Source organism: Podarcis vaucheri (genome assembly GCF_965113315.1).
Source record: "Podarcis vaucheri genome assembly, chromosome: 7".
NCBI lineage: Eukaryota > Metazoa > Chordata > Lepidosauria > Squamata > Lacertidae > Podarcis > Podarcis vaucheri.
In genome coordinates this window covers 50,785,637-50,809,242 of record NC_138765.1, presented here as the reverse complement: position 1 = coordinate 50,809,242, position 23,606 = coordinate 50,785,637, and the positions used below count along the sequence as shown (strand labels likewise).

The window sequence follows — 23,606 nt, the reverse complement described above, 5'->3', positions numbered from 1 at the left end:
ATGAGGCGGCCAACGGGGGTGGGAAAGAAGGCATATTTTTCTCTTCATAAGTACGTACGACTAGAATGTGCTTCATAGGGGACTTCAGCTTGGACAGGCAGATAGCATATTAATTGGTTTCTAACCTGTATGGAAATGATGGATTGATTGTTTGGGGTGTACGTTTGATATCTTCCCACTCTTCAATATAAATTATATACACATACACAAGTCTGAGAAGCTGATACACTAATATATACTCAAAACAATTTAAAAAATTATAAGAGCATAATCATTTTAATACAGATTGAAAATAATAAAACTTAAAACATATAAAGGTAACTATATATGTCTAGTTACAGATGGGTATCTGAAGAAGTGTGCATGCACACGAAAGCTTATACCAAGAACTAACTTAGTTGGTCTTTAAGGTGCTACAGGAAGGAATTTTTTTATTTTTATATATGTCTAGATAGGCTTACCAAAACAAAAAGTCTTTCAGCAGGTGTCAAATAGGTAGGAGGATGCCTACCTTATGACAATGGGTATGTGTAAGGACTCTGCTGGCAGGGAGGTTTTCTGGATCCAGGAAGGGGACCGTCAGTATTACCTAGGAATATCTTAAAATAAACCACAGAGCCCAGGGCTTCCTGATCAGAAGGTTGGCGGTTCGAATCCCCGCGACGGGGTGAGCTCCCATTGTTCGGTCCCTGTTCCTGCAAACTAACAGTTCGAAAGCACGTCAAAGTGCAAGTAGATAAATAGGTACCTCTCCAGCAGGAAGGTAAACGGCGTTTCCGTGCGCTGCTCTGGTTTTGCCAGAAGCGGCTTAGTATGCTGGCTCCCTTGGCCAGCAAAGCGAGATAAGCGCCGCAACCCCAGAATCATCCATGACTGGACCTAACGGTCAGGGGTCCCTTTACCTTTACCTATGTGTAAGGACTCTTCTGGCAGGGAGGTTTTCTGGATCCAGGAAGGGGACTGTCAATATTACCTAAGAATATTTTAAAATACAGTGGTTAAGTACTTAATTCGTTCCGGAGGTCCGTACTTAACCTGTAACTGTTCTTAACCTGAAGCACCACTTTAGCTAATGGGGCCTCCTGCTGCTGCCGCGCCGCCGGAGCACAATTTCTTTTCTTATCCTGAAACAAAGTTCTTAACCTGAAGCACTATTTCTGGGTTACCGAAGTCTGTAACCTGAAGCGTATGTAATCTGAAGTGTATGTAACCCGAGTTACCACTGTAAGTGAATGAGAAAATGAGTTATATCTTTCCACCTCTGCCTTACCTGGGATTTGAAGGGAGTACCAGGAGTCCACCTAGGAGTTTTCAGAAGAACCCTCAGGCTGAAATAATTCTAAAGAGCTTGAAGAGTGCAACACTTGCTATTGCTGATTTCATCAACCGGGTGCTCTCCAGTTGTTTTGGACTACAGCTCCCATCACAGCCAAAGATGTCATCCAAAACACCTAGAAGATACCAAGTTACCAAAGGCTAAGCAACTGAATGTAAGTGTTTTATGTAGATGCCACCTCCACTACATTGGGACACACAACAGACCTTCAAACATAACTTAGAAAACACTAATCAACAATCATTTCACAAACACATTAGAACAAACCTGTTTCAAATTAATTTCTTGTTGTTTTTAGGACACCCCTCACAGAGCCACAATTCCCAGAACACTTAACAAGCTGGCTTCCAGGATTCTTTGGTGGGAGCCATAACAGTTAAAGTGCTGTGAGAGTACTTTCAACATATGGTGCGGAAATGACTGTCAGTCCTAAATATATTTATTTTATGTAACAAAATTCATATATCGATTGATTGAAATAAAATCTCTAAGAAGTTTACAAAATTACTTATATTTAGAAAATATCTTGCTAATTTAATTGGATTTTCTTTAAGCTTAGTTGCAAACCTAGGCATGCTTTCTTAGGATCAATACTGATTGAAATAAATGTGACTCACTTGCCAAATATTTTTAAACTATTAATGATTCTTCTGTACATTTATCCTCATACAACACCACAACCATAACCTCTATTTCCAGTCTTCAGGCTGTGATGCTGGTTTCTTATGCAGTCAAAACAGTAGCACCAGCACAACAGGAACTGATCAGCTGGGAGAAACAAAAAGCTGGGAACGTGGGGTGGACCCCAGAAACAGCCCTATCAGAACTGAGATGGATTGCAAGTTGGTGGGGGTTGGAACAGGAAGACGGAGGTTGAGGAAGGTGAATTAAATAGAGAAACTAGAACCCTGGACTGAAACAGTTGCTGCATGTCCCAGTTTAATCTATTTTGGATTTTTTTAAAAATAAAAATTGAATGTGTGGGGAGATATAAATGCTTTAACCTGTACCTTGAGCAGCCTGACAAACTTTTAAAGCAGATACAAGCTAAGGAGTTGTGCATGTCACTGTTTCCCCATGTATACATGGATCTCTGAGCAGTGAAATGTTTGAACTAAGGACACACATTCATTTGAACCTCACCAACAAAGTGCAGCTACATTTCAAAAGCTTTCTGGGCTTTGGCAATTGGTTCAGCTGAATTGAGCAATGATTCACATCACTGCACAAATGGACCTTGGCATATGAGGGCAAGAAAGTGATTGATCCAAGTACATGCATCAGCATTCAGAGTAACATTACACGACTTTGCCAATATGCTGAGTATTTGAGACGTGATCTCTAGTTCTTCACTTGCTCTTATTGACAAGGGAGATGGGTGGGAAAGGGGCCCCACCACATCCAGATACAAAAGTTGTATGAATTATGGGGTGTGTGTTTCTCTTTTTGCCTGATTATCCCCCTATGACAGCCCTGCCTTCCTGTCTTCTGTTTATTCAGTCACGGGAAATATTTTCAGGTTGAGGGGAGTGTGGAAAGCCATCATTTTCACAGGAAATGTGCATTTCTCTTTATTTTCCAGTTAAGCAAGTTAAACCACATGAGCTGGAGGGCAGCCCAACAGCCTCTTCATTTATTTACCATCAAGTTGCAGAGGGTTGGAATGGGCTGAGATAACAACAGGCCAGAGACGCACAGTCACGATGCTTCCATATCTGCACGGTGGCTCCAGCTTATCTGCAATCATAAAAACAAAAATGTAGGTAGGGTAGTTCTATTCCCTTCATTACAGCAGTTCGCTTATTTGTTGAAAGATGACCTGAGTGTTGTTATCTGGGGCTTCTGGAAAGCCCTCCAAAGGGTGGGGGGAGTGAGGAGGGGATGAATTTGCCCCCTTGTCTTTCAAACCATATTATGAGATTCTTTGGGGGAGCAACAATATTTCTGTCTAACTCACCAATTCTATGTTGAATTACTATACAGTGTCTGATGCTGTACTGTTTTTAATATTCAGTTGGAAGCCGCCCAGAGTTCCGGAGGTCTGTTCTTAACCTGAAACTGTTCTTATCCCGAAGCACCACTTTAGCTAATGGGGCCTCCTGCTGCTGCCGCGCTGCCAGAGCCCAATTTCTGTTCTCATCCTGAAGCAAAGTTCTTAACCTGAGGTACTATTTCTGGGTTAGCGGAGTCTGTAACCTGAAGCGTATGTAACCTGAAGCGTATGTAACCCGAGGTACCACTGTAGTTATAAACATTCACATGGGCTCAGGTATGAGTGCTACATCTTAAAGGCACCAATCCTTCTGTTTCAAAACATATCTGAAAATTAGCTCTTAGATTTTCATATTACTCCTCCTCTGCTGAAAGCCTTCCACACACCCTGTACCTAATATCTGCATTGTTGATACCTACTCTTGATGGCTACATAACAGGTGCTGCTTTGAGATCATGGGAGTTTCAGCCTCACCAATGGCCAGCCATACAAAATGCCTTACCAGTTCCACATTCCCTTCACAAATTCAAGCAGAGTGAAATGTAATTTATGGTTGTCCTACCCAGTCTTGTGCTTTGCCACAGATTGGACTTGGATCTTGAAAACTACCCATAGGAATAGGAGACCAGAGCTGTCAAGTTAACAAGCCCATCGAGATCATAATTGTTGGGAAATAACTGGGGAATGCTAGTTATTCCTGAAGTCCCATTTGTGTGGGGAACTACAAAGAAAAAACGGCTGACTGCTTAGAATAAAAACAAACAAACATGGGATTTCACGCACTCGGTAGCCAAAACAGCCCCCAGAAGAGTTTAAAACTCAGATCTATGCAGCATTTGCAAAGTGTGGGAAATATAGCTTATTAGACCTTTAAATGTCCAAGTGTTAAGTGCTTAGAGTGAATAGACCACAAACTTTAGTAAGTTTAAATGCTTTACTTACAGTAAACACATGTCTCACTCATGCATTGTTCAATACAACAGCAGAAACAACACAGGCAGTATATTATTGATTACAAAAGGCAAACACTAATCTCAAACATGCGGCCTAAGTCTCAAACATCTGCTCAGCTTACATGGTTCAACAGAAGAAGGAGAGGAACAAGAAACAGACAATACTTATTCTCAAATGTGAGGGGGTGTGACCTATCTGTCCCTTCTCTAGTAATTTACAGCTCTGTGGTCTTTAACCCCTTCATTTACTAACTAGCATAGGTATGCATTGTTAGCTTTGTTACTAACTAGCATAGGTGTGCATTGTTAGCTTTGACTGCAAACAACTCCCACAATAATTACCCAGTTGAAATGGACAGTGACTTGGCCATAGAAAACATGGAGGTGTTACCAACTTGGCTCATGTCAGTGGTAACCAAAAATCCAATTGTACTTATAGAACAGATGATAGCAGCAGCTGTAGAAACCAGACATGAAATCAATAAGCCCCTAAGTAGGATGCAACATAACAATTTCCCCCAACCAGGCACCCTCCAGATGTTTTGAATCACAACTTGCATCTGTACTAGCTGGGGTGGGAGGGAGCTATAGTACAACACATCTGGAGGACACCAATTTGTGGAAGGCTAGAACAGAGAATTATGCCTAAATAATTACACCAACGAGGTCTACCTTATTTGCCATTTTGTCTTTTCCTTTACGTAGATCTGCTAATGAGAGGTAGTTACTCTTGCTTAAGTCCTTTTACCACCTTCCAGAGTTACACTTTTATCGTCTGTGGTTTGATGTCTTATGGAGTAGATCAAACCTTTTCTCAAGCCAGTTACTGTCCTTGTTCCTGTGGAATACTCTGGCAGAAAGCAGAAACTTCCTCTGACATACCAAATAAATAGTGTCTTATTACTAATAAGAGTGGTTCTGGGGCATGATCCTGCTGGAAATCATTCCATCAGCAACATCCTATACATGTGCTCAGGGCCCTTCAAAGGCAACAAATTTCTGTCATGGATAAGCGGACATAAGGGAGAAGTGGTTGACTGAGCCAGGTAAGGAGAAGAGATGGCAGACTATTTTTCTTTCTGATGATAATGCTGCTGACCTTGTCTCTCTGATGTTTACTCCTCAAGAAACTAACTCTCTCTCTCTCTCTCTCTGATGTTCTTATTCCTTAAGTAAAGATTATTTTCCTCTGCTTGTTAAAGCACAGCCTTTAAACCAACGATTCTCTGCAGCAACCTTAACTATGTCCCTGCCCTTCCTTCTTGTTCACAGTTAAGCATGTGGTCTTATGACAGAGAAGGATCGATGGAATTTGGCATTTGGGCTGAGGATCATGACCATTGTCAACTTTGTCATACAGAAGAAACTTCTCTGGCTAAACCTTTAAGCCCACTTTCTCATTCCTCCACATGCAAACTCCTCCATCTTGGCTGTGAGTCCTGGATGTCCTAATCCCTCCCTTGCAGACTTTTTTCCCACCTGGCCTGGGAGGGTGGGCCCCTGACTGACTCTAGCTACAAAAGCTGAGGCTTCACAAAATATTATTGGGCTGAGGTATTGGGGGGGGGCAGCTTGCTCTTGGTTTTTCGTATCTTTATTTTAGATCTTATGATTTATGTGGACATTGTTCTGTTTGGTTCTGTTCTGTGTATTTTTTTAATGTTTTGTTTATTGTTCATGACTTTTGTTATGTTGTAATTACATATTCATGTTGTAATTGAGCGTGGTTTGAGCTGTGGAAAGGCAGCATGAAAATAAAAATATGTATCTATGTATGCATGTAGCTTACTCTCCCATGTTGCCTTTATTGATGCCAATAATTGCATAGCTGTTACCCACAGTAGGGCCTAGAAAACGCTCTTGATTCTCTCCAGGCAGGGATAGTTTCATACAGCAGCAGCCACGAGGCACTTGGCACCCAGTGTATGTGCTCACCAGTGTGCCCCTTGTAATTTTCCTTTTGGGAGGGTGGGGTCACTTCCTATGACCCCCTCCCTCCCGCCTGCTTTTACAGTAACTCCTGCAGAAGGCCAGGCACACAAGACCTCAGCAATGTGTGGGTCCTGGGCCTGGAATGTTTTCTTTCATCTCTAATCGCTGCACTGAGGCTCATAAATCATGTAGCCAAGACAACAAGTGAAAACATGACTGTAATTTGTTTCTTCCTGGCCCATTTTTGGCACAGCAAAACCAGAGACTTTCTTGGCTGGGAATGATGATGACACCATGACAGAAGGCGAGTGAGTGGACATCAACCTGGTGACTCTTCCCCCACCTTCCCTGCTTGCTTTTTAGAGGTGCCAGGAGGTAGCAGGACGCTGACAGTTATCTCACTGCTGACCATGCTGGATAGAGAATAACACAATTAGCAACCGGATTGTGTGTGCCTGCCACTTCTTTGAGGGAAAGAACGTCATATTCATGTGTGTTTATTGCCACAAAAGGCACCTGATCAGATGGTGGAAACAAAGTTTTCAGATAAATTAATATTTCTTTAAATTTTTCCTTTTGGAGATTGGAGGCAAAACAGGCCTGGTGGTGCAAGAAGTTTATGGATTGAAAAAAAGTTATGTTTCACAGGATTGTCCTTATTTATATCACATCCGCAGCAATCCTCTGCAGAATTAAGTGGAAGCAAACCTCACTGAACACAGTTATATTGACTTTGAGGCAAACATCCATGGGAATGGGCCACCGGATCCTAATTTCCTGAACCACAGGTGACATGTTCCTGCTCCTAAGTAGTTTAGTGTATGAGTTCAAAACTGTCTCCCATGAATACACAACAATTGATTGACTGTATTGTGATGGGCCACCTCATCCAGAACTGTTTCACGAAGTGGCTCTGGGAAGCTCTCAGATCAGAGCTGACAGAAAGCACCATCCCATGTCTGTCTCAAGCAAGTACACTCAGGCATTGACAGCTGGCCACCCCATTAGCCTCAAGCAGGTTTCACCACCAGATGCCACCAGATGTTGTGGACATGGCTCTCATAAGCCCCAGCATCATATGGCCATACTGCCTGGGGTTCATGGGAGCTGAAGTCAGAAACATCTGGAGAGTGACAGGCTGGCAAAGGCTGTCCCAGTGTAAGCAATGCCACCACTTGAATGGGCTGTGCTGTTGGGCCAGTGCTACACAATCCCACATAATTCTTCAGTTACTATTAAAAAGAAAAGAAAAAAGATAGAAACTGGTGGTTTTTTTCCTGAGAATGTCACTGCCTTTATGAGAACAGAGTTTCTACCCAAATCCTAGTTGGGAGTCCTGGGAAATAAAGGCTTGGGATGTGTGTGACTTACTCATTTCTGACTAGCCTGATAAGACCCAAGATGGACCCCACCACTCTTCTCTTCCTCCTACCCCTTTCCCTCAGTGGTTGTCAAAGAATATGAAGTGGGAGGGAATTCCACAGATCTCTCTTGGGCCTCAACTGAAACTCCCTATTCCATAGCTCACTGGAGGAAGAATGAGGAAAAACACATACTTATACCAGAGCCTGCCAAATGGAAAATTATAAAACAGTGGGGAGAGGAGCGTGATTGACACACAAATAAATAACACTTAGAATGAGACACATTGTTTAAAAAGAAGGGAAGTTTTCTTTTCGCTCCATTCCTACTGCAGAAGTTATTACAAGCTACAGCTGACATCTTGACAAAGTTGTTGGATCCAGTATGTCCCATTGAGTTCAGTGGGCCTGCTCTTACGACTGTCTGGATCCAGCACCTTATTTGCTGCCAATAGCTACGGCTGCTCTCTCCAACTCTTTTTCTGCATAACATGAACTGGTGAAAATGTGCCTCTTTTAGCTTGATAGATAGTGGTATAATGGTAAATTCTGTAGTACAAGAGCTCATCTTGACACAGATAAATTTATAAGTGATGAGAATAAGGTAGTGCAATCGGGGCAGAGTGAGGCAGCTGCCTCAGACAGCAGGGTGGGCAAAAAAAGAGGCAAGTGGAGCTCTCAGAGGGTGAGCTTGGTCTGGCAGATGACCATCTTCTGGAGTAGAAACAAGCCTTTTTCACACTCTGTCTTTCTAATTTACACATGATGGGCAAGCAATTCCATTGGTGGGCATTTAGCCCTCTTGGTACCCCACCCTTCCCCAGTGCCACCTAGATCCCAGAGATTTTATAGCATAAAGGAAGGAAGGCAACACCTCTGCTATCTTTGTTATCTGCAAACAGAACATGCAGCCCCCAGAAAGGGAAATACAACAACCTTTCAAACATTAATTAAAAAGTAATTCCCAACTACAGCATTTGAAGCTTTCATGATTTGCAATTGCACATTTAATATAAAAAAAATACACTTTTGCAACAGGACTAGATATGACAATGCTGCAAGCAAGCTATTTCTGGAACTCCGCAAGGCTATGGAAATGCAAAGCTCACATTGAATTTTAAGCAGATATTTTGCTTGTGTAGTAAGAGCACGGTTAGGATCTCTTTAAGCAGGTGACAGCAGGTGTTTATTTTAAATGCAGAACAGGTAATTTATTGGTGTTCCACGCATGTGCTCTGTTCCCTGCGGGTATCCGCCCTGGCCAAGGATAGTGTTCATGATTCATGTAATAAAACCAGTTTAACAAACCCGTTCTGGTGCCCAAGGTGAAAGAGTCCTACACGTGAGGTGTTTCACCATGTTTAAATGGCTGTTCCACTTTCATTACAGCCTTTTGGAAGCATAACAATGTGACAACTTTCCCCAAAGACTTTTTGAAAGATCTGTTAGTTGTGTCGAACTACAGCCTAACAGCAACCTCCAGGATGTGAATAGTCCAGCATCATGTTCATGATGAAGAAGGTAGAAATCCCTACCCGCTGGATCCATGATTTGACTTGTATTGTTTTTTATGTTTTAATCTTCTTATTGACTTCATGTAATTTCGAGTCAGTATTTTGCTACACCCTGCTCTGGGATTATTTTAGTGAAGAGCAGAATATTTCCCCATCCCTGAGCTAAGCCCTGAATGTTATAGGAAGCGTGTGCCAATAATAATAATAATAATAATAATAATAATAATAATAATAATAATAAATTCATTTATTTATATCCCGCCCATCTGGCTATGTTTCCCCAGCCATTCTGGGCGGCTTCCAACAAAATATTAAAAATACATTAAAACATCAGTCAAATAATAATAATAATAATGCCTGTTTTGTAGCAATAAACTCTGCCCAAGCAGGTCTCTGGCCATTACTCCCTTCATACCTACGACCAGACTAGATTCAAGCTGGGGGAAACCAACCATGATGCCGTTCATCTGTTGGCCAGAGTCAAGGCTAAACGGGTTAACCGTCAAGCCTTTGCTGGATTGCCAAGAGAGGAATCATCACCCGGTTCCTAGTCCTGCTCTTCAGCACCCTCTCGTGGGATATGTACACACAGCAGCTTAAAGTGGATTCAGTGCATCCACACATTGTCCTCATCCAAATGGCAGCCTGAATCCTACCCACAGCTGCTTTAATTTGGATTTCCCCAATATACAGATAACGCAGCAAAGGATATACAGTAAAGAAAATTTCGTAAGGGGAAAAAAGGCCAACATTGTGTGGACGAGTATTTTTATTATAAAAAAACCTGGTGATGTTTTTTCTGGATGCCCTCTATTAATACCCTCTGTTACTAAGTCCTGTACTTTCATTGGCAAACTGCCTCCATGGGCCTGAGGCAAGACACTCACTTTTTAAAAAACCCACTGTTTTGTGCACGTGTGGTATATCAGAAAACTCGTATCTCAAAAATTAAAACAAATTGCCCAGTTCACAATGGGCCTCAGTTTTCCAGAACTCAGGGAGGATGGAGAATAACTAATTAAGTGAAAGGAACAGCAACAGGTTGATTTTGGTAGACAACCTGTTTATTGAACATTCTTCCTGATTTGTTTGTGGGAGGTTGTATGATACCTTATCAAGCATTTTTTTTTTATACCACACTCTCCAGGGCATTGCCCCGGCGCTTTCCTTACTGCAAAAATCCCTTTTTATTTGGAAGCAGCTTTCTTGTGTAAGAGGGCCCAATCCACTGGAACTGCACCAGCTCAATTTGCCAGGAGTGTATTGAATCCCACGCACAAAACAGTAACAGCCTGGAAGTGGTCTCATGCTGGAGACAGGCAATTAATAAAAAATAGTAATTATTATTATTATTATTATTATTATTATTATTATTATTATTATTATTATTATTTTTACACCCTTCCCATCTTGAACCATTAATGGTGTTTGTACTCAATTCTTTCCTTCTACTCTTGTCTCTGGTTGACCAGGTTTGCCAGGTTTTTGAAAGGGGGGGGGGATAAAAACCTTGTTTACTAAAAGCAAGGTGAGTACAGTCAAAAAAATTTACCTGCCTCCAGCTCCAGCCTGTTGTTGTCACAGGTTCTGTTGTTTTGCAAACCACACTTCCCCAGCCAGATGCATTCCTAGCCTCCCCTTCCTGCAAATGTGAGACTGGGGAGCCAATGCGAGAGCAACATACCTGGGAGTGAGGAGGAGGAGGAGAACATGGCAGCACAGTGAGAGAAGCAGGAGCAATTGGTATCAGATCGACCTCATAACATTTTGGAGGGCATTATTTTATACTAATTGATAGGAAAACATACTTTTGAGGGCAACTTTAATTATTTAACAAAACCCACATGCCACTTGATTGTAATACAGTAAAATATCTAAGTGGTTAATTAAAATTAAAGTCAAACAATAAGGTAAAGGTAAAGGTACCCCTGACCATTAGGTCCAGTCGTGACCGGCTCATCTCACTCTATGGGCCGAGGGAGCCGGCGTTTGTCCGCAGACAGCTTCCGGGTCATGTGGCCAGCATGACTAAGCTGCTTCTGGCGAACCAGAGCAGTGCACGGAAACGCCGTTTACCTTCCCGCTAGAGCAGTTCCTATTTATCTACTTGCACTTTGAGGTGCTTTCGAACTGCTAGGTTGGCAGGAGCAGGGACCGAGCAACGGGAGCTCACCCCGTCGCGGGGATTCGAACCACCGACCTTCTGATTGGCAAGTCCTAGGCTCTGTGGTTTAAACCACAGCACCACCCGCGTCCCTAAGTCAAACAATAGGAGACTGTTAAAAACAGGAATTAAAAACATTCAAAAGATAATGTTCCTGTGTGCTGGTGGAGATCTTGAATTTCACTCAGATTTCTACAGCAGAACTGTTGCTATCTAACCACTGTGATCAAAGAAGTGCATTCAGTATTTGAGGCTGAAAGCAGGAGTTTCTCCCCAGAAAGGCTGCTGTGTGTTTGGACTATATTTTTAAAGGGAAACAACATGCAATAATGCAAAACAGCCTGGGACTCCAAGGTCACATTTCACATACATCAACCCTCTCCCAGCTGGTGCCCTGAAGATGCTTTGGACTACAACTCCCATCAGTTCTAGTATCACAAGGTTGTGCCAGCTGGGGACTAGGGGAGTGGTAGTCCAAAGGGTACCGGCTTGGGCAAGGCTGGTATGCATAATCTTAAAGAGAGAATAAAGTAGAGAAGCTTTCTCTGGTGATGATGTCCACACTCTGTTTAAGATGGCAAAAAATAATGTCAAATTTCACTGGAACCTATTTCCAAAAAGATTGCAGATGTGAGCTATTCCTATGTGCCCTCCCCACTGCAATCTTGGCCCACAAGCTTTGTCATCCTCCTCTTCCTCCTAGAGTCAAATTTCCCTGCCCAGTGTTTGTGGAAGCTGCCTAGCTGCCCCCTTGATTTTCATGGGCAAATAGAGACACCGGGAGGGCTTGGCCTCTTCCTTCTCTTGTGTTTCATGTGAGCTTCTAGCCAGAGGAGCAAGCAGAGCCCTGCTGGGACCGTCTTGCCTATCCTGCCAGACTGAGATGGCGCTAAGGCCACAGGCAGCTCCCGGCTTAGCCCTGCTGCTCTGGGTCCTGTGCAGGACTGCTGTGCCTGTCACCATGCCTGAGGCTGTGCTAAGGGAGCACCAGGGACATTGCTACCAGCTTGCCCAGGAAAGACTGGCCTTTGAGGATGCCCAGGCTGCCTGCGGCCGATGGGGAGGGCACTTGGCACAGGTCCCTTGTGAGGAGACAGGGACGTGGGGTGCTCTGAGAAGGAGGAGGGGGCAGATGAGAGGGCCCTCTGGGGTCTGGTGGGTCTCCAAGGGCCCAACCAAGCCTGTGGTGGCAGGTAAGTCAGTCCTGTGTGGGCACCTGAGAGGGCTGGGCAGAGGCGGGGAGTGGTTTCTACTCCAGAAGGTGGAGGGTGCGTCCTGGTTTCTATCACAAAGGCCAGGTCTGGGAGTCCCTGTCCCTTTACACAGCTGGCTTGGCTGTGGTTAAAGGCTGGGATTTGGGGAGCCACATTGAGGGGCAGGGTGTGGAGGTGGGGGGCACTGTGCTGCAGAGAGCTGGCTCTTTTGCTTGTAGTGTAGAATTTTGCTTATTTTAATCTGCTCTGTCAAGAGCATACCACCCCGCTTTGCCTACTGTGGTCAGATCTTACATGGGGGCAAGGCGCTTGCCCTGCCCAGCTTACCACCATGCCCATGGCGGCCTCTTGTGTCTTTGCCCAGGAGCCCAGCCTCATCTGCATGGGGTTCACCAGCCCCCCACTTGCACCTTTCTCTCCAACCTGGGCCTGCTGCAGGAGGCTACCGGGCCCACGTGCCGCCAGAGGCATCCTTTCATCTGCGAATTTGGTGAGAGACCAGCTGGGCTGCCATGGGTTGCCCCACCCCATCCCTGAGGACAGAGATTGGTCCTCCTGATCCAGGAGGGGCTCCCTTTCAGGATGGTCTTTTTGGCAGGTCCTGTGGAGGGAGGTGAATGCCCAGTCAAAGCGGCCAGAAGTGCCAACAGCTCCAGGCCTTGGCAAAAACAGAAGGCTCAGCTGGTAGGTGATGGTGGTCAGTTCTCTTCCCTCCAAGTCCAAAGCAAATAGGCTTTCCCTCCTGCTGCCTGAAGCCAAACTCCAGCGGATGCACCAAGGCAGAGGATGGGGGGGGGGCAATAAAAGCAGCCTGTCTGCTACCTCTTAGCCACCCTCCAGACAATTCCTTTGGGCATGATTCCTGGGCAAGCTCCTAACAGGGAACCCTTTGCCCCGCCCCTTCCAAAAAAGCCTATTGGGTGACATATCCTACCTGGCACAGTGGCACTACTCTGTCCCACTCTTTTTTCTCTGTTTGCTACCAGGATCTGACCTCCATGGGGCGGAGGCCACAAAGGCTCATGCGGCGGCATCTGGGTGATAAGCAGAAGTACCCAGGTGATGTGGGGATTTATTGATTTCTGAAATAATGCATTGAAGAGTAGGTCATCTGCAAGTATAAGCAATTGTGAGAGGCTGATGATAGAATCATAGAGTTGGAATAGACCACAAGGGCCATCGAGTCCATCGAGAATGATCTTGGGTCATTCTGCTCATTTTAACAAACCCTTTAAATGCCCTAAAATAATATTTGTGGGGCTGAAAGGGGTATTTTATCTAATTTCACATAGACCATCTTTTCAAAAAGATTGTAGATGTCAGCACAACCAAAAGATATGCTTTCATTTATTTATTTTTAAAGTAATATTTATTAAAGTTTCATAAACAATCAAAAGCTTCAAAATTTAAACATAGAATACAAAAACCAAAAAAAGCTACAAAAATGAGAAAATACAAAACAAAACACATAAAGGTACACAATAGAGAACAGTTAACAGAATAGAAAAAAGAAGAGAAAACACCAAAAAAAACCAACAGAAAAAAATTAGTATTTTCATATCTTATACTTCATTCACTAGTTTCTTGACCTCCTCACACCTCCCTTTTTGTATTCCAGTTCAGATATTTAGTTCAGCAAATCCTTACCCTCTATCATTTATCCTTACTCAACATCTTAACCTATAATAAATATATATTTTCCACCATTATCAATCCATATTTACATATTCTTATTAATCTTTTAACCAACACCGCTTGTTTTCAATCCAACATCCCTTTAACATTCATTAATTTTACAGTATTTCTGTAGATAGTCTTTCAATTTTTTCCATTCTTCTTCCACCGCCTCTTCTCCCTGGTCTCGGATTCTGCCAGTCATTTCTGCCAATTCCATGTACTCTATCACCTTCATCTGCCATTCTTCCAGGGTGGGTAGATCTTGTGTCTTTCAATACTTTGCGATGAGTATTCTTGCTGCTGTTGTTGCATACATAAAAAAAGTTCTGTCCTTCTTTGGCACCAATTGGCCGACTATGCCCAAGAGGAAGGCCTCTGGTTTCTTCCGGAAGGTATATTTAAATACCTTTTTCATTTCATTATAGATCATCTCCCAGAAAGCCTTAATCTTTGGGCACGTCCACCAAAGGTGAAAGAATGTACCTTCAGTCTCTTTACATTTCCAACATTTATTTTCGGGCAAATGATAGATTTTTGCAAGCTTGACTGGGGTCATGTACCACCTATAGATCATTTTCATAATATTCTCTCTTAGGGCATTGCATGCAGTAAATTTTATACCTGTGGTCCACAACTGTTCCCAGTCAGCAAACATAATGTTATGTCCCACATCTTGTGCCCATTTAATCATAGCAGATTTAACCATCTCATCCTGAGTGTTCCATTTTAACAGCAAGTTATACATTCTTGAAAGTATCTTTGTTTTAGGATCTAACAGTTCTGTTTCCAACTTTGATTTTTTCACCTGGAAGCCAATTTTTTTATCTAAATTAAAGGTCTCTCTTATTTGGTAATAGTGAAGCCAGTCTTGCACTTTATCTTTTAGTTTCTCAAAACTCTGCAATTTCAATTTGTCTCCTTCCTGCTCCAAAATTTCCCAATATTTCGGCCACCAAAAGATATGCTTTCTACCTGCCTGTGCAGAATTACAACTCCAACATTTACCAATGGTATTTGTTTAAGCTATGCCCAAGGGGCAAGGCACCCGTGATTAACTGTTTTTAACAAGTTTTATTTCAGATAAACTTTTATTACCGTGTTCTACCTCCTCAATGGAAAGGGCCTGAAGCAATGCTCAGTATGAAAATAAGCAACTGTAATAATGTAAAACCAGGAATATAACTAGTAGCCAATGGATCCCTTATCATGAGGCTGATCCTTTTGCCAGTCAGGGCAGTGGTTTTCCCCTGAAAGGAAGCAGCTTGTTGTTGAAACAGGCCCACCGCAAGAAGTTTGTGTTTATGGAGGCCAAAATGCCTGTTTCTGTGTAGGGGGACCCTGAGGGGAGAAAAGACTTTTGCTCATACTTCTCCTTTTGCCTCCAGAGACGTCAGCAATCAGGGAGGCCTTGCAGGATGTTGTTCCCAGGACCTGGCAGCAGGTAAAAGAGCCCCACTGAGAGGGAGTATCTGGGGAGGGGACCCCCTTCAGCCCAGCCCCATGGAGGCCCACAGCAGAGCCACCAACCTTCCTCTGGTCTGCCTTTGCCTGCCAGCATTTGAGCCCAAACTCCTGATTCTGCCTGTAGGAGCTGCTCCAGCGACTGACACTGCCGGTGAACAATGGTGCCTGGAGTGCCTCTGAGCTGGTATGACTGGGCCCATGGGGAGGGCGGATGCCCCAGAAGGGACTGAGCCCCAACTCCAAAGGCTGTGTAGCTCCCATGGGAAACCTGAAGAGAGAGTCAGGCCAAGTCCTGAGAGGCTCTTTCTTCCAAGAGAAGTGATGGGGAACATTTCATGGAAGGAGTTGAGGGACCCCCATTAGTGCTGAGGGTTTTGGGCAATGCATGGGCATGGAGGAACATTAACATCATGTGCCTTTGTGTGCCAGGAAGAGGAGGTGGGGTTTCTTCAGGCTGTCAGTGAGGACCTGCTGAAAAGGAGACCTCCAGCCTCCCCACACTGGCACCTCCTGAACCTCCTGGCAGTCCATGGCACCAGCCGGCTCCTGCAGGTCATTCTGGGCCCCTGCTCACCCAACATCAACATCCAGGTGAGAATATACCACACTCCAGAGTGCCCTGGTGGGGAGGGACAGGCAGGTGCATGGGTCCCTTCATCCCATATTGCCCCATCTTGGATGGAGATTGAGTCCCCAGTAACTGCCCACTTCTCCCTCCAGCAGCATGAGGCCCTGACTGGCACCCTGATGCAGATCCTTCACAAGCTGGAGCAAGCTCTTCAGGAACTGGGGGGCAGCAGTGATGCCATCACCATGGAGACGCCTCTCATCAGCATCTATACACACAGGTAAGCTACCAGGCTTGCAGCCATTGGGTGACGGGGAAGGTAGGAAGCTTGGCTGGTCTGGGAAGGGAAGGGATAAAGATCTTGGCAGTAAGTGTCCAAGAGAAAAGGCCATGAGGTAGCCACCTGCCCTTCCCTTATCATGGCAGCTGGCTCACATTTGCCTGGCTGTCATGCAGATTGGCAGCTCTCCTGGGGCACCCTGGTCCCGGGCACCATCTGCTGTGCCCTGGCTCTAACCCTAACACTCTTTGTCTCCCTGGCTCAGGGTGAACTCTTCCAGGCTGGGCAATATGGCGTTCTCCTTCCCTGGCAACCCATGGGCAGCCAGAGTCATTTTGCCAGAGCAGTCTGCGCTGGGAGCCGTCATGCCACAGAATATTCCAGTGGATGTGCAGGTCAGAGGGTGCAGGAGTGTGTGGCTGGCCCTCTCCTTTGGACTGGGCACAGTGGCCTTCCCTTTCCATGAAACGGAAACTTTCCTCTGCCAACTGCTGCTACCCCAGGAGGAGGAGGAAGGCAGAGAGCACCCAGCCAAGGAGTCGCTTGCTGTGCTGTGGAATGCACTGGGGCCCAGCACTCAGGGATGACTTGGCTCCTTCAGATCAGCCTGACGATGCACCCAGAGGCATCTTCCCTCCCTCCCTCTTCTGGAGCCTCATGCTTCTGGGTTGGACTCCAAACATTTCATGAAACCCCTTTGCCACACCCCTGCAACCAAGGTCCCCTGACTTGGCCCTACGCAATCTACCTACCCAGTGCTTCCAACAGTAAGCAGCCATGTTTCCAAAAATGGGCAGCAGGGCGTGAGGAGGCGGGGAGGAGCGCCCAGCCATCCTGCCAAGTGAGGCCAAGCAGGCATGGCTGGTGGGGCAGGCCCCCTCAGCAGTGGCGCTGCCCTTTCTTCTTCTCTCCCTCTCTCTTTAGATGGTGAGCTTCCTGGGCAGCCCCTTTCCCCCGAGCTCTGAGCAAGGGGTCACAGGAGCTGTAGCTGAACTGAACCTCCTTTCTGAGGGCAGCCAGATCAGCGTTAGCAACCTGAGCACCCCTGTCCAGGTATGTCCTGCCTGGAGACTTTGGGCTGAGTGGAGCCTTCCTCCCTGTCAGGGGGTGGGCTATTGAGCATCTCCAGAGGGCAAGGATCATTTCTCATGGCAGGATCTCATGGTGTGGAGATCAGCTGGATTAGCCACCAGGTAGGCAAGCCACTTAGCCTGGGAGAGCCTACAGTACAGGGTCTGGTCTCTCTGTCATCATCCTTCCCTCTCTCCCACCGCAGCTCACCTCCATCAGTGAGGTTGCCTCTGCTCCGGGTGAGAGCCTGAGGCAGCTGCTCATCTCACTGTGGTGGTGCAGTAGCAGCCAGTGATATCCTGCTCTCTTTTCCCATCCCAGATTTTCCTGCCCCGGGTTGTGCCTACAGCCCCTGCCGAACCAGCTGCCTTCCTCTCTCCAGGGGAGGCCCTCCTTCTGACTGCGAACGTGACATGGACAGGGGGGTCCCTGATGGTCCACGCTCACCTGGACCCTGTGGGGCCTCTGGAACTCTTCCTGCAGCCAAGCGAGCAACTCCGGGAGCCCATTGAGCCCAACGTCGGCCTGGGTATAGCAGGGGGACAGAAGAGCTGGCTTCTGCTTCCATTTTCGGCCTGGGGAGTGTGAGGACCTCTTCCTAAAATGGTTTCCCTTTTGTGTTGCCGCCCCCATCTCCTGCAGATGGCTACACTTGGCTAGTGAAGGAGGAAGTTCTTCGTGACCTGAGAGGAGCCCTTCAGTTCCTGGTGGTACCGCTGAACCTCTCTGCCAGCCAGGGTCCTGCCACCTTACATGTCAGCACCTATGGGATCCAGTGCGTCTCCCGGCACCTGCTTGATGGCCAGTGGCAAGAGGCAGGCTGCAAGGTGAGTCTTGGCGTTCAAGAAACAAAGGGAATCTGGGTACCTTGTGCTCCCTACTGCCGGAGGCAGGGAAGAATCAGAATCTGGTCCTTAAAAACACTTCTATCCCATTTCAAGACCAGACTGCTGCTTCTTTATTTAAAGCATCTGGATCCCACCCTGTTTGCAGGTAGGAGAGAGCAGCAGCCTGGCGGAAGTCCACTGCCTCTGCACCCACCTCTCCTTCTTTGGCAGCAGCTTCTGGGTGGCGCCAGTCCAGCTGGATGTGGTGCGCACAGCAGAGTACTTTAGCCAGGTGAACAAGAACCCAGTTCTGGTCGTGGTCCTGGGAGTCGTCTATGCCCTCTACTTGGTGGGGGTGGCCTGGGCCCGCTGGTTGGATACACGCCCCCTGCACCAGGTAAGTTGCTGTGTGGTGAGAGGGCCAGAGGTAAGGGGGGGGGTCTGGCAGCAAGCAGCACAAACCCACAGGCCCTTGGCAGCTCTTAGGTGGTGATGCACCCAGAAGGGCATGTCATTCAGCAACAGCCACCATTTGGAGACTGAACTCTTGGAGGGTTCTCCAGCTGCTCTCCCACGCCATGTGGAGAGGAAAGGACTCTGATCTCCTCACCCCCCACCCCAAAAAGGTGTGGTTGGCTAGGGGCGGGGGAGGCTTCTTATTTGCTACGAATGGTCATGACAGCATTTTGCTCTCTATAAACATACAGCTGAGTGAGATGCAGCTAACTCTGTTCTGTCTAACGATTCCATGTGGATTTAAGGTTTGCATATCTCTTTGCCAGCAAAAGAGATCCCCTTATTCTGGTCTTCACTGGGGCCAAGTGGGAAGGACAACTGTATGTATGGGGCTTCAGCACTCTCTGCTCTCCTGCGCTGCTCCGTGGCAGAGCATGACCCTAGAAACGCCACCCCTCACACCCCTCTCCCTCTCCCAGGCAGGGCCAGCCCTCCTGTCCGATGATGATCCCTGTGCCCAGTACGGCTACCTGCTCCAGATCTGCCTGCATGGCCAGCAGAAGGCCCCCGGAGGCAGCCCCTGTGTGAGTGGTCTGCCCTGAGTGATGGAGGGGGTGGGGTGGGGGGCCTGGTCTTTGCCCCAGAGCTCACCCAGCCCTTTCATCTCCAGCAGGTCTGCATCTGCCTGCAGGGATCGTCTGGTGTCAGCAAGCCTCGGCGCCTGCCCCTGGATGCCAGCCTCTTCCTCCTACGGGAGCCATACCCACTGGGAGAGCTCCAGAGTATTTGGTTGTGGCAGGAGCCCCACTCCACCCCACAGCTGCCCTGGTCAGTCTGCCCAGAAGTAGGGTGGGTGGGTGCCATCCCACTTGGAGACATTGTGCCGGCATGCAGACACTGCCCACCTCCCATGGGGTGCCAGCCTGCCTCTGCTGGACATGCCACAATTCTCCCTCTCTCTGAATGGGGCAGAGGTGGTTATTGTGTCAGGGTGACCATCCTCAGGCATCCGAGAGGAGGCGGGGCTGCGGGGGGGTCAGCACACCTGGCACTTATCCAGCAGGGAGGCCTCTTGCCTCTGCCTGGCAGGACTTTCTTCCAAGTGGCGCACTAGGAGCACCAGCCTCCTGCCTGGCACTCACTACCCATCCCCTTCCCTCAGGAATACCGCCCACATCACAGTGCGAGACCTGCAGCAAAGTAGGAGGTTCCATTTCTCTTGCCAGCCGTGGCACGTCCCAGCAGCAGGGGCCCCACACAGCACCGCCCAGCATTTCCTAGCAGCTCCACAGCACCAGCTAACAGCATTCTGGTAGGCTTACCAAGAGATGGGGGAGTCTGTTTGGGTGTCCTCAGCCCCCACCTGCCCACTGTGCATGAACTTAGCAGGGATCTCCGAACCGCCTCCTCCCAGGCAGAGCTGGAGACTCCATCTGTCTTCCTCCTCTGGCTCTCCCATAGCCTGGCCTTGGGTCCTGCTCCCACCCATCTATCTACCACTCTCTCTGCAGGCCCATCTTCCGGCAAAGGACTCTGAGCGGTCTTCGGGAGGAGCACACAGTGCTGACAGTGCTGCTGACCCGGACAGGCCACGGGCGGCCCGTCACGCGGGTCCAGGGCCTCTCCTGCGGCTTCTGCCTCCTCCTCTGCTCTGCCCTTGTCAGCCTCATGTTCTGGGAGGTGCCCCATGATTCACCCGAGCTCCTGAATGTTGGTAAGGGTTGTGCCACATGGGATATCTCCCAAGGGCCACTGGCATGGAAAAGGGGGCTGTGCAACTCCTCTGCTCCAACTCCTGCCAGTGGAGGAAAGTCCCTCTTGCCACAACTGGAGGGACAAACGCAGTCATACCCTTTGGGCCGGCAGGAGGGACGTTCATGTATTAGGACTTCAGAAGAGCCTGAGTGCAGCTGGATCAGGCCAACTGCGGGTGGGATCTTCTCACACAATGGCCACCCGATGCCTCCTGGGAAGCCCACAAGCAAGGCTCCTCTCCTACATTTGATCCCCCACCCCCTGAATCTAGAGGTATCCTGCCTCTGATTGTGCAGGTAGCAGTTGGTGCCTCCTTCCTGCTTCCTTGGGGCACAATGAGTAGTGACTGGTAGGTTCACTTGCAGGCACTTTCCCCCCTGTTGATACATAGGCAGCTGCTTCTCACTCTCCTGGAAGGACATCATGATCAGTGTGGAGAGTGCCTTGATTACCTTCCCCGTCAACTTGCTCCTTGTATTCATCTTCCGCCACGCTGAACCACGCAAGAGCCATGCAAAGCCCGGTCTGGCAACGGCTGTGCCCAGTGCCCCTGCCAGCCCAACAACCCTGGACACTGTGCATGAGGTAGGGACAAGAGCTCTCCAGGACCCAGGACATTTCCCCCATTGTGCCTCCCCTTGGAATAAGGTCAAGGCTGAGCTGGCAGTGGACAAGAACCCCCACCCGATCCCCAGCTACCTCTCCCCCAAGCCCCAAGTCCCCCAGGATCCTTCTTGCACCAGTGAACTTGGTCCCAGGGAGACGTTTTTGCATTTGCAGATACAACAAGCACTGGCTTGCCAGAGATTTTTCTCTGTGGCACTTATGGGATGGCTTTTAATAGGTAGGAGAGGATATGTTAATGGTAATTTATCCCTCCAGGTGCCCACATTTGTGGGTTGAACATACAAGGAGATCAGCTTATCGCTTCGTTTAAAACACAGGGCTGAGCAGAGTTCAAAGTCTCATCCTCAGCAGAAAAATAGAAAGCATAGGAAAAGGCTGTGAAGCATTCATTAAATTCAGTCCAGCCACAAAGCAAGCTGGTTGCCCCTTAACAAAAAACCAGACACAGACTGAGAAGTAAGTTTAAAATATGTTTACTTACTCATAGTCATGCAATTGTTCTCTGCAGCAACAGCAGTAAAATACATGCAGGCAAAATACTTATATTTACAGTATGAACAGCTTGAGGCATGTGGCCAATGCTGGAGTGATAGGATATATGTCTGCTCCATTGCTGGTTGAAGAGAAAAGAGAGAGGGAAGGAACAGGAAATACCTTGATTCTTCATTCCCAAGAGAGGAGGGGAAATGACCCCACACAGAACCATCTCTACCAATTACATTTCTGTGGTCCGAGTCTGTCTTTCAATAATGGGACCCTATGGTCTTAACCCCTTCACATGCTAACTCACAAAAATATGCATTGTTAGATTTGGCTGCAAATCTCCCACAGCACTTCTCCCATCTGCTACATCTTCTTGTGCCCAGCTTTGCCCACCTTACCCTCAGCCTGTTGGGTGCATTTGTGCCCCAGTCGCCTGCCACTCTCCCGTCTACCCATGCTTGTCTTTCCCTCCCTAGAGCCTGCGCGGGGCAGTGGAGACGCTGAGCAAAGCCAGCAAGCAGAGCCAACAGCTGCTACATCCCGACATGGACCTTGAGGAGCTTCTGCAGTGGCTGGCTCGTTTTATCCACCCTGATCCTGGGGAGGAAGAGGAGGCGGCAGCAGGTGAGAGCCCAGCCATGCCTGCCTGCCTGCCTGCCTTGGGCAGCCCTGCTAGACTCCCAGAGGATGGTGACGCTGTGGCTTCTGCTTGCAGGGAGAGAACCCAAGATCTCCAGTGTGGCACCCAGCCCTGATGCGCTGCACCAGACCTACTGCAACCGCTACCTCCTCCTGAAGCTGCGGCACATTTCCCGTCTCCTGGGGGAGCTGGAACCAGGAGTCTCGACAGCCAAGCACCCTCCGGCTCTGCAGCAGCGCGTGGAGGAGATGGCCAGGCGTCTTGAGCTAGCAAGCCCCATCCGCTCTCGCTCCATGTAGGTAGCTCAAACAGGCTCCGTGAGCAGGCAGGGAAGCCTACCCTGCAGAGCCTCCTCCTCATGCCTTCCTCTTGTTCCTCCACAGCCGAAGGTGGCACTTGCCCTGGTGGGGCGCCTGGGTGGGGTGGGCCCTGCTAGTCTCCCTCAGCGCAGTGGCCACCTTCTTCTCCTTGCTCTATGGCTTCCACTATGGCAAGGAGAGCACCGAACGCTGGCTCATCTCCACTGCCATCTCCATGGGCCAGGCTCTCTTCATCCTGCAGCCTCTCAAGGTACTTCCCAGCCAGGCTGAGCAAACCCAGCATTCCTGGGGGGCCTTCTCACGGGAGGTCGGGTTGCCAGACCTCTAAGTCTGATCTGAAGTCTTCAGGTTTGCCTAGTACCCTCCAGGTGGCAGGTGAAGGGCTTGAATCGCTAGATGGGTGAGAGTTCCAGTGGGGTGGTGTGTGTGTGTGTGTGTGTGTGTGTGTGTGTGTGTGTGTATACACAGAAGACTGTGTATAGAGCATGCACACTTTGGACCAGCAGGAGCTGGATGCAAATTATAGCATAGACACTCTGGGGGACTACCTCCACTCTTCTCCTAATTAACCTCTGTCTCTAGGACCCTTGTGACTATACCAGGGTCTGTGCCCCTGACACCACCAGGGGCAGCCCCTAGGTCTCAGGTTTGGGCCCTGAAATCTCAGGGTCTGTGATACTCCTCAAGTGGCAACCCATAGGGGAGGGGACATCTCAGCAGCAGCAGCAGCAGCAATCACGGTGCACATACTTCTTCCTCATCTCAAGTATGTGTCTGCCACCTGCCTGCCTGTCTGCCTGCCTGGGACAGGTGTTTGGCATCGGAGCACTGCAAACACCCACTGCATCTCCTCTCTTCTTCCCATGAATTTCAAGGGGGTGGGGGAGAAATTAACCAAAGCACCCTCACACATACACCAGTTTGTTGTGGTGTTTTGGCACAAAGTGAGGGGCTTGGCTCATCTGGAGAAA

The 23,606-nt window shown here is 47.9% G+C and overlaps 1 protein-coding gene and 2 long non-coding RNA genes across 5 annotated transcripts in view; all 3 read left to right on the top strand.

Moving 5' to 3' along the window:
- The first annotated feature begins 1,004 nt into the window (after window positions 1-1,004).
- On the top strand, window positions 1,005-6,065 carry LOC309535902. Of its 3 annotated transcripts, none has more exons than XR_014221418.1 (5): window positions 1,005-1,758; window positions 2,036-2,218; window positions 2,919-3,104; window positions 4,227-4,543; window positions 4,579-6,065. It is a non-coding gene; the product is annotated as an uncharacterized lncRNA (long non-coding RNA). The 3 variants fall into 3 exon arrangements; XR_014221419.1 differs by having other exon boundaries at window positions 1,005-2,218; window positions 4,579-5,328; window positions 5,555-6,065; XR_014221420.1 differs by having other exon boundaries at window positions 1,005-2,218.
- An 832-nt stretch (window positions 6,066-6,897) lies between these two features.
- Window positions 6,898-10,382, top strand: LOC309535910. Its single transcript, XR_014221430.1, has 3 exons — window positions 6,898-7,002; window positions 8,614-8,781; window positions 10,291-10,382. It is a non-coding gene; the product is annotated as an uncharacterized lncRNA (long non-coding RNA).
- Window positions 10,383-11,583: 1,201 nt separating this feature from the next.
- The window catches only part of PKD1L3 (polycystin 1 like 3, transient receptor potential channel interacting), a 32,365-nt gene continuing 20,342 nt past the window's right edge, over window positions 11,584-23,606 (top strand). The window contains exons 1-20 of the mRNA XM_082232552.1: window positions 11,584-12,446; window positions 12,832-12,957; window positions 13,066-13,151; window positions 13,454-13,526; window positions 15,530-15,585; window positions 15,733-15,792; window positions 16,038-16,199; window positions 16,329-16,456; window positions 16,722-16,851; window positions 17,381-17,509; window positions 17,849-18,056; window positions 18,170-18,354; window positions 18,521-18,751; window positions 19,290-19,394; window positions 19,484-19,638; window positions 19,973-20,122; window positions 20,322-20,524; window positions 20,957-21,150; window positions 22,152-22,411; window positions 22,699-22,885. Coding sequence (XP_082088678.1) covers window positions 12,137-12,446; window positions 12,832-12,957; window positions 13,066-13,151; window positions 13,454-13,526; window positions 15,530-15,585; window positions 15,733-15,792; window positions 16,038-16,199; window positions 16,329-16,456; window positions 16,722-16,851; window positions 17,381-17,509; window positions 17,849-18,056; window positions 18,170-18,354; window positions 18,521-18,751; window positions 19,290-19,394; window positions 19,484-19,638; window positions 19,973-20,122; window positions 20,322-20,524; window positions 20,957-21,150; window positions 22,152-22,411; window positions 22,699-22,885 — 3,138 coding nt within the window. The 5' untranslated portion in view covers window positions 11,584-12,136. The remainder of the gene's footprint in view (window positions 12,447-12,831; window positions 12,958-13,065; window positions 13,152-13,453; window positions 13,527-15,529; window positions 15,586-15,732; window positions 15,793-16,037; window positions 16,200-16,328; window positions 16,457-16,721; window positions 16,852-17,380; window positions 17,510-17,848; window positions 18,057-18,169; window positions 18,355-18,520; window positions 18,752-19,289; window positions 19,395-19,483; window positions 19,639-19,972; window positions 20,123-20,321; window positions 20,525-20,956; window positions 21,151-22,151; window positions 22,412-22,698; window positions 22,886-23,606) is intronic.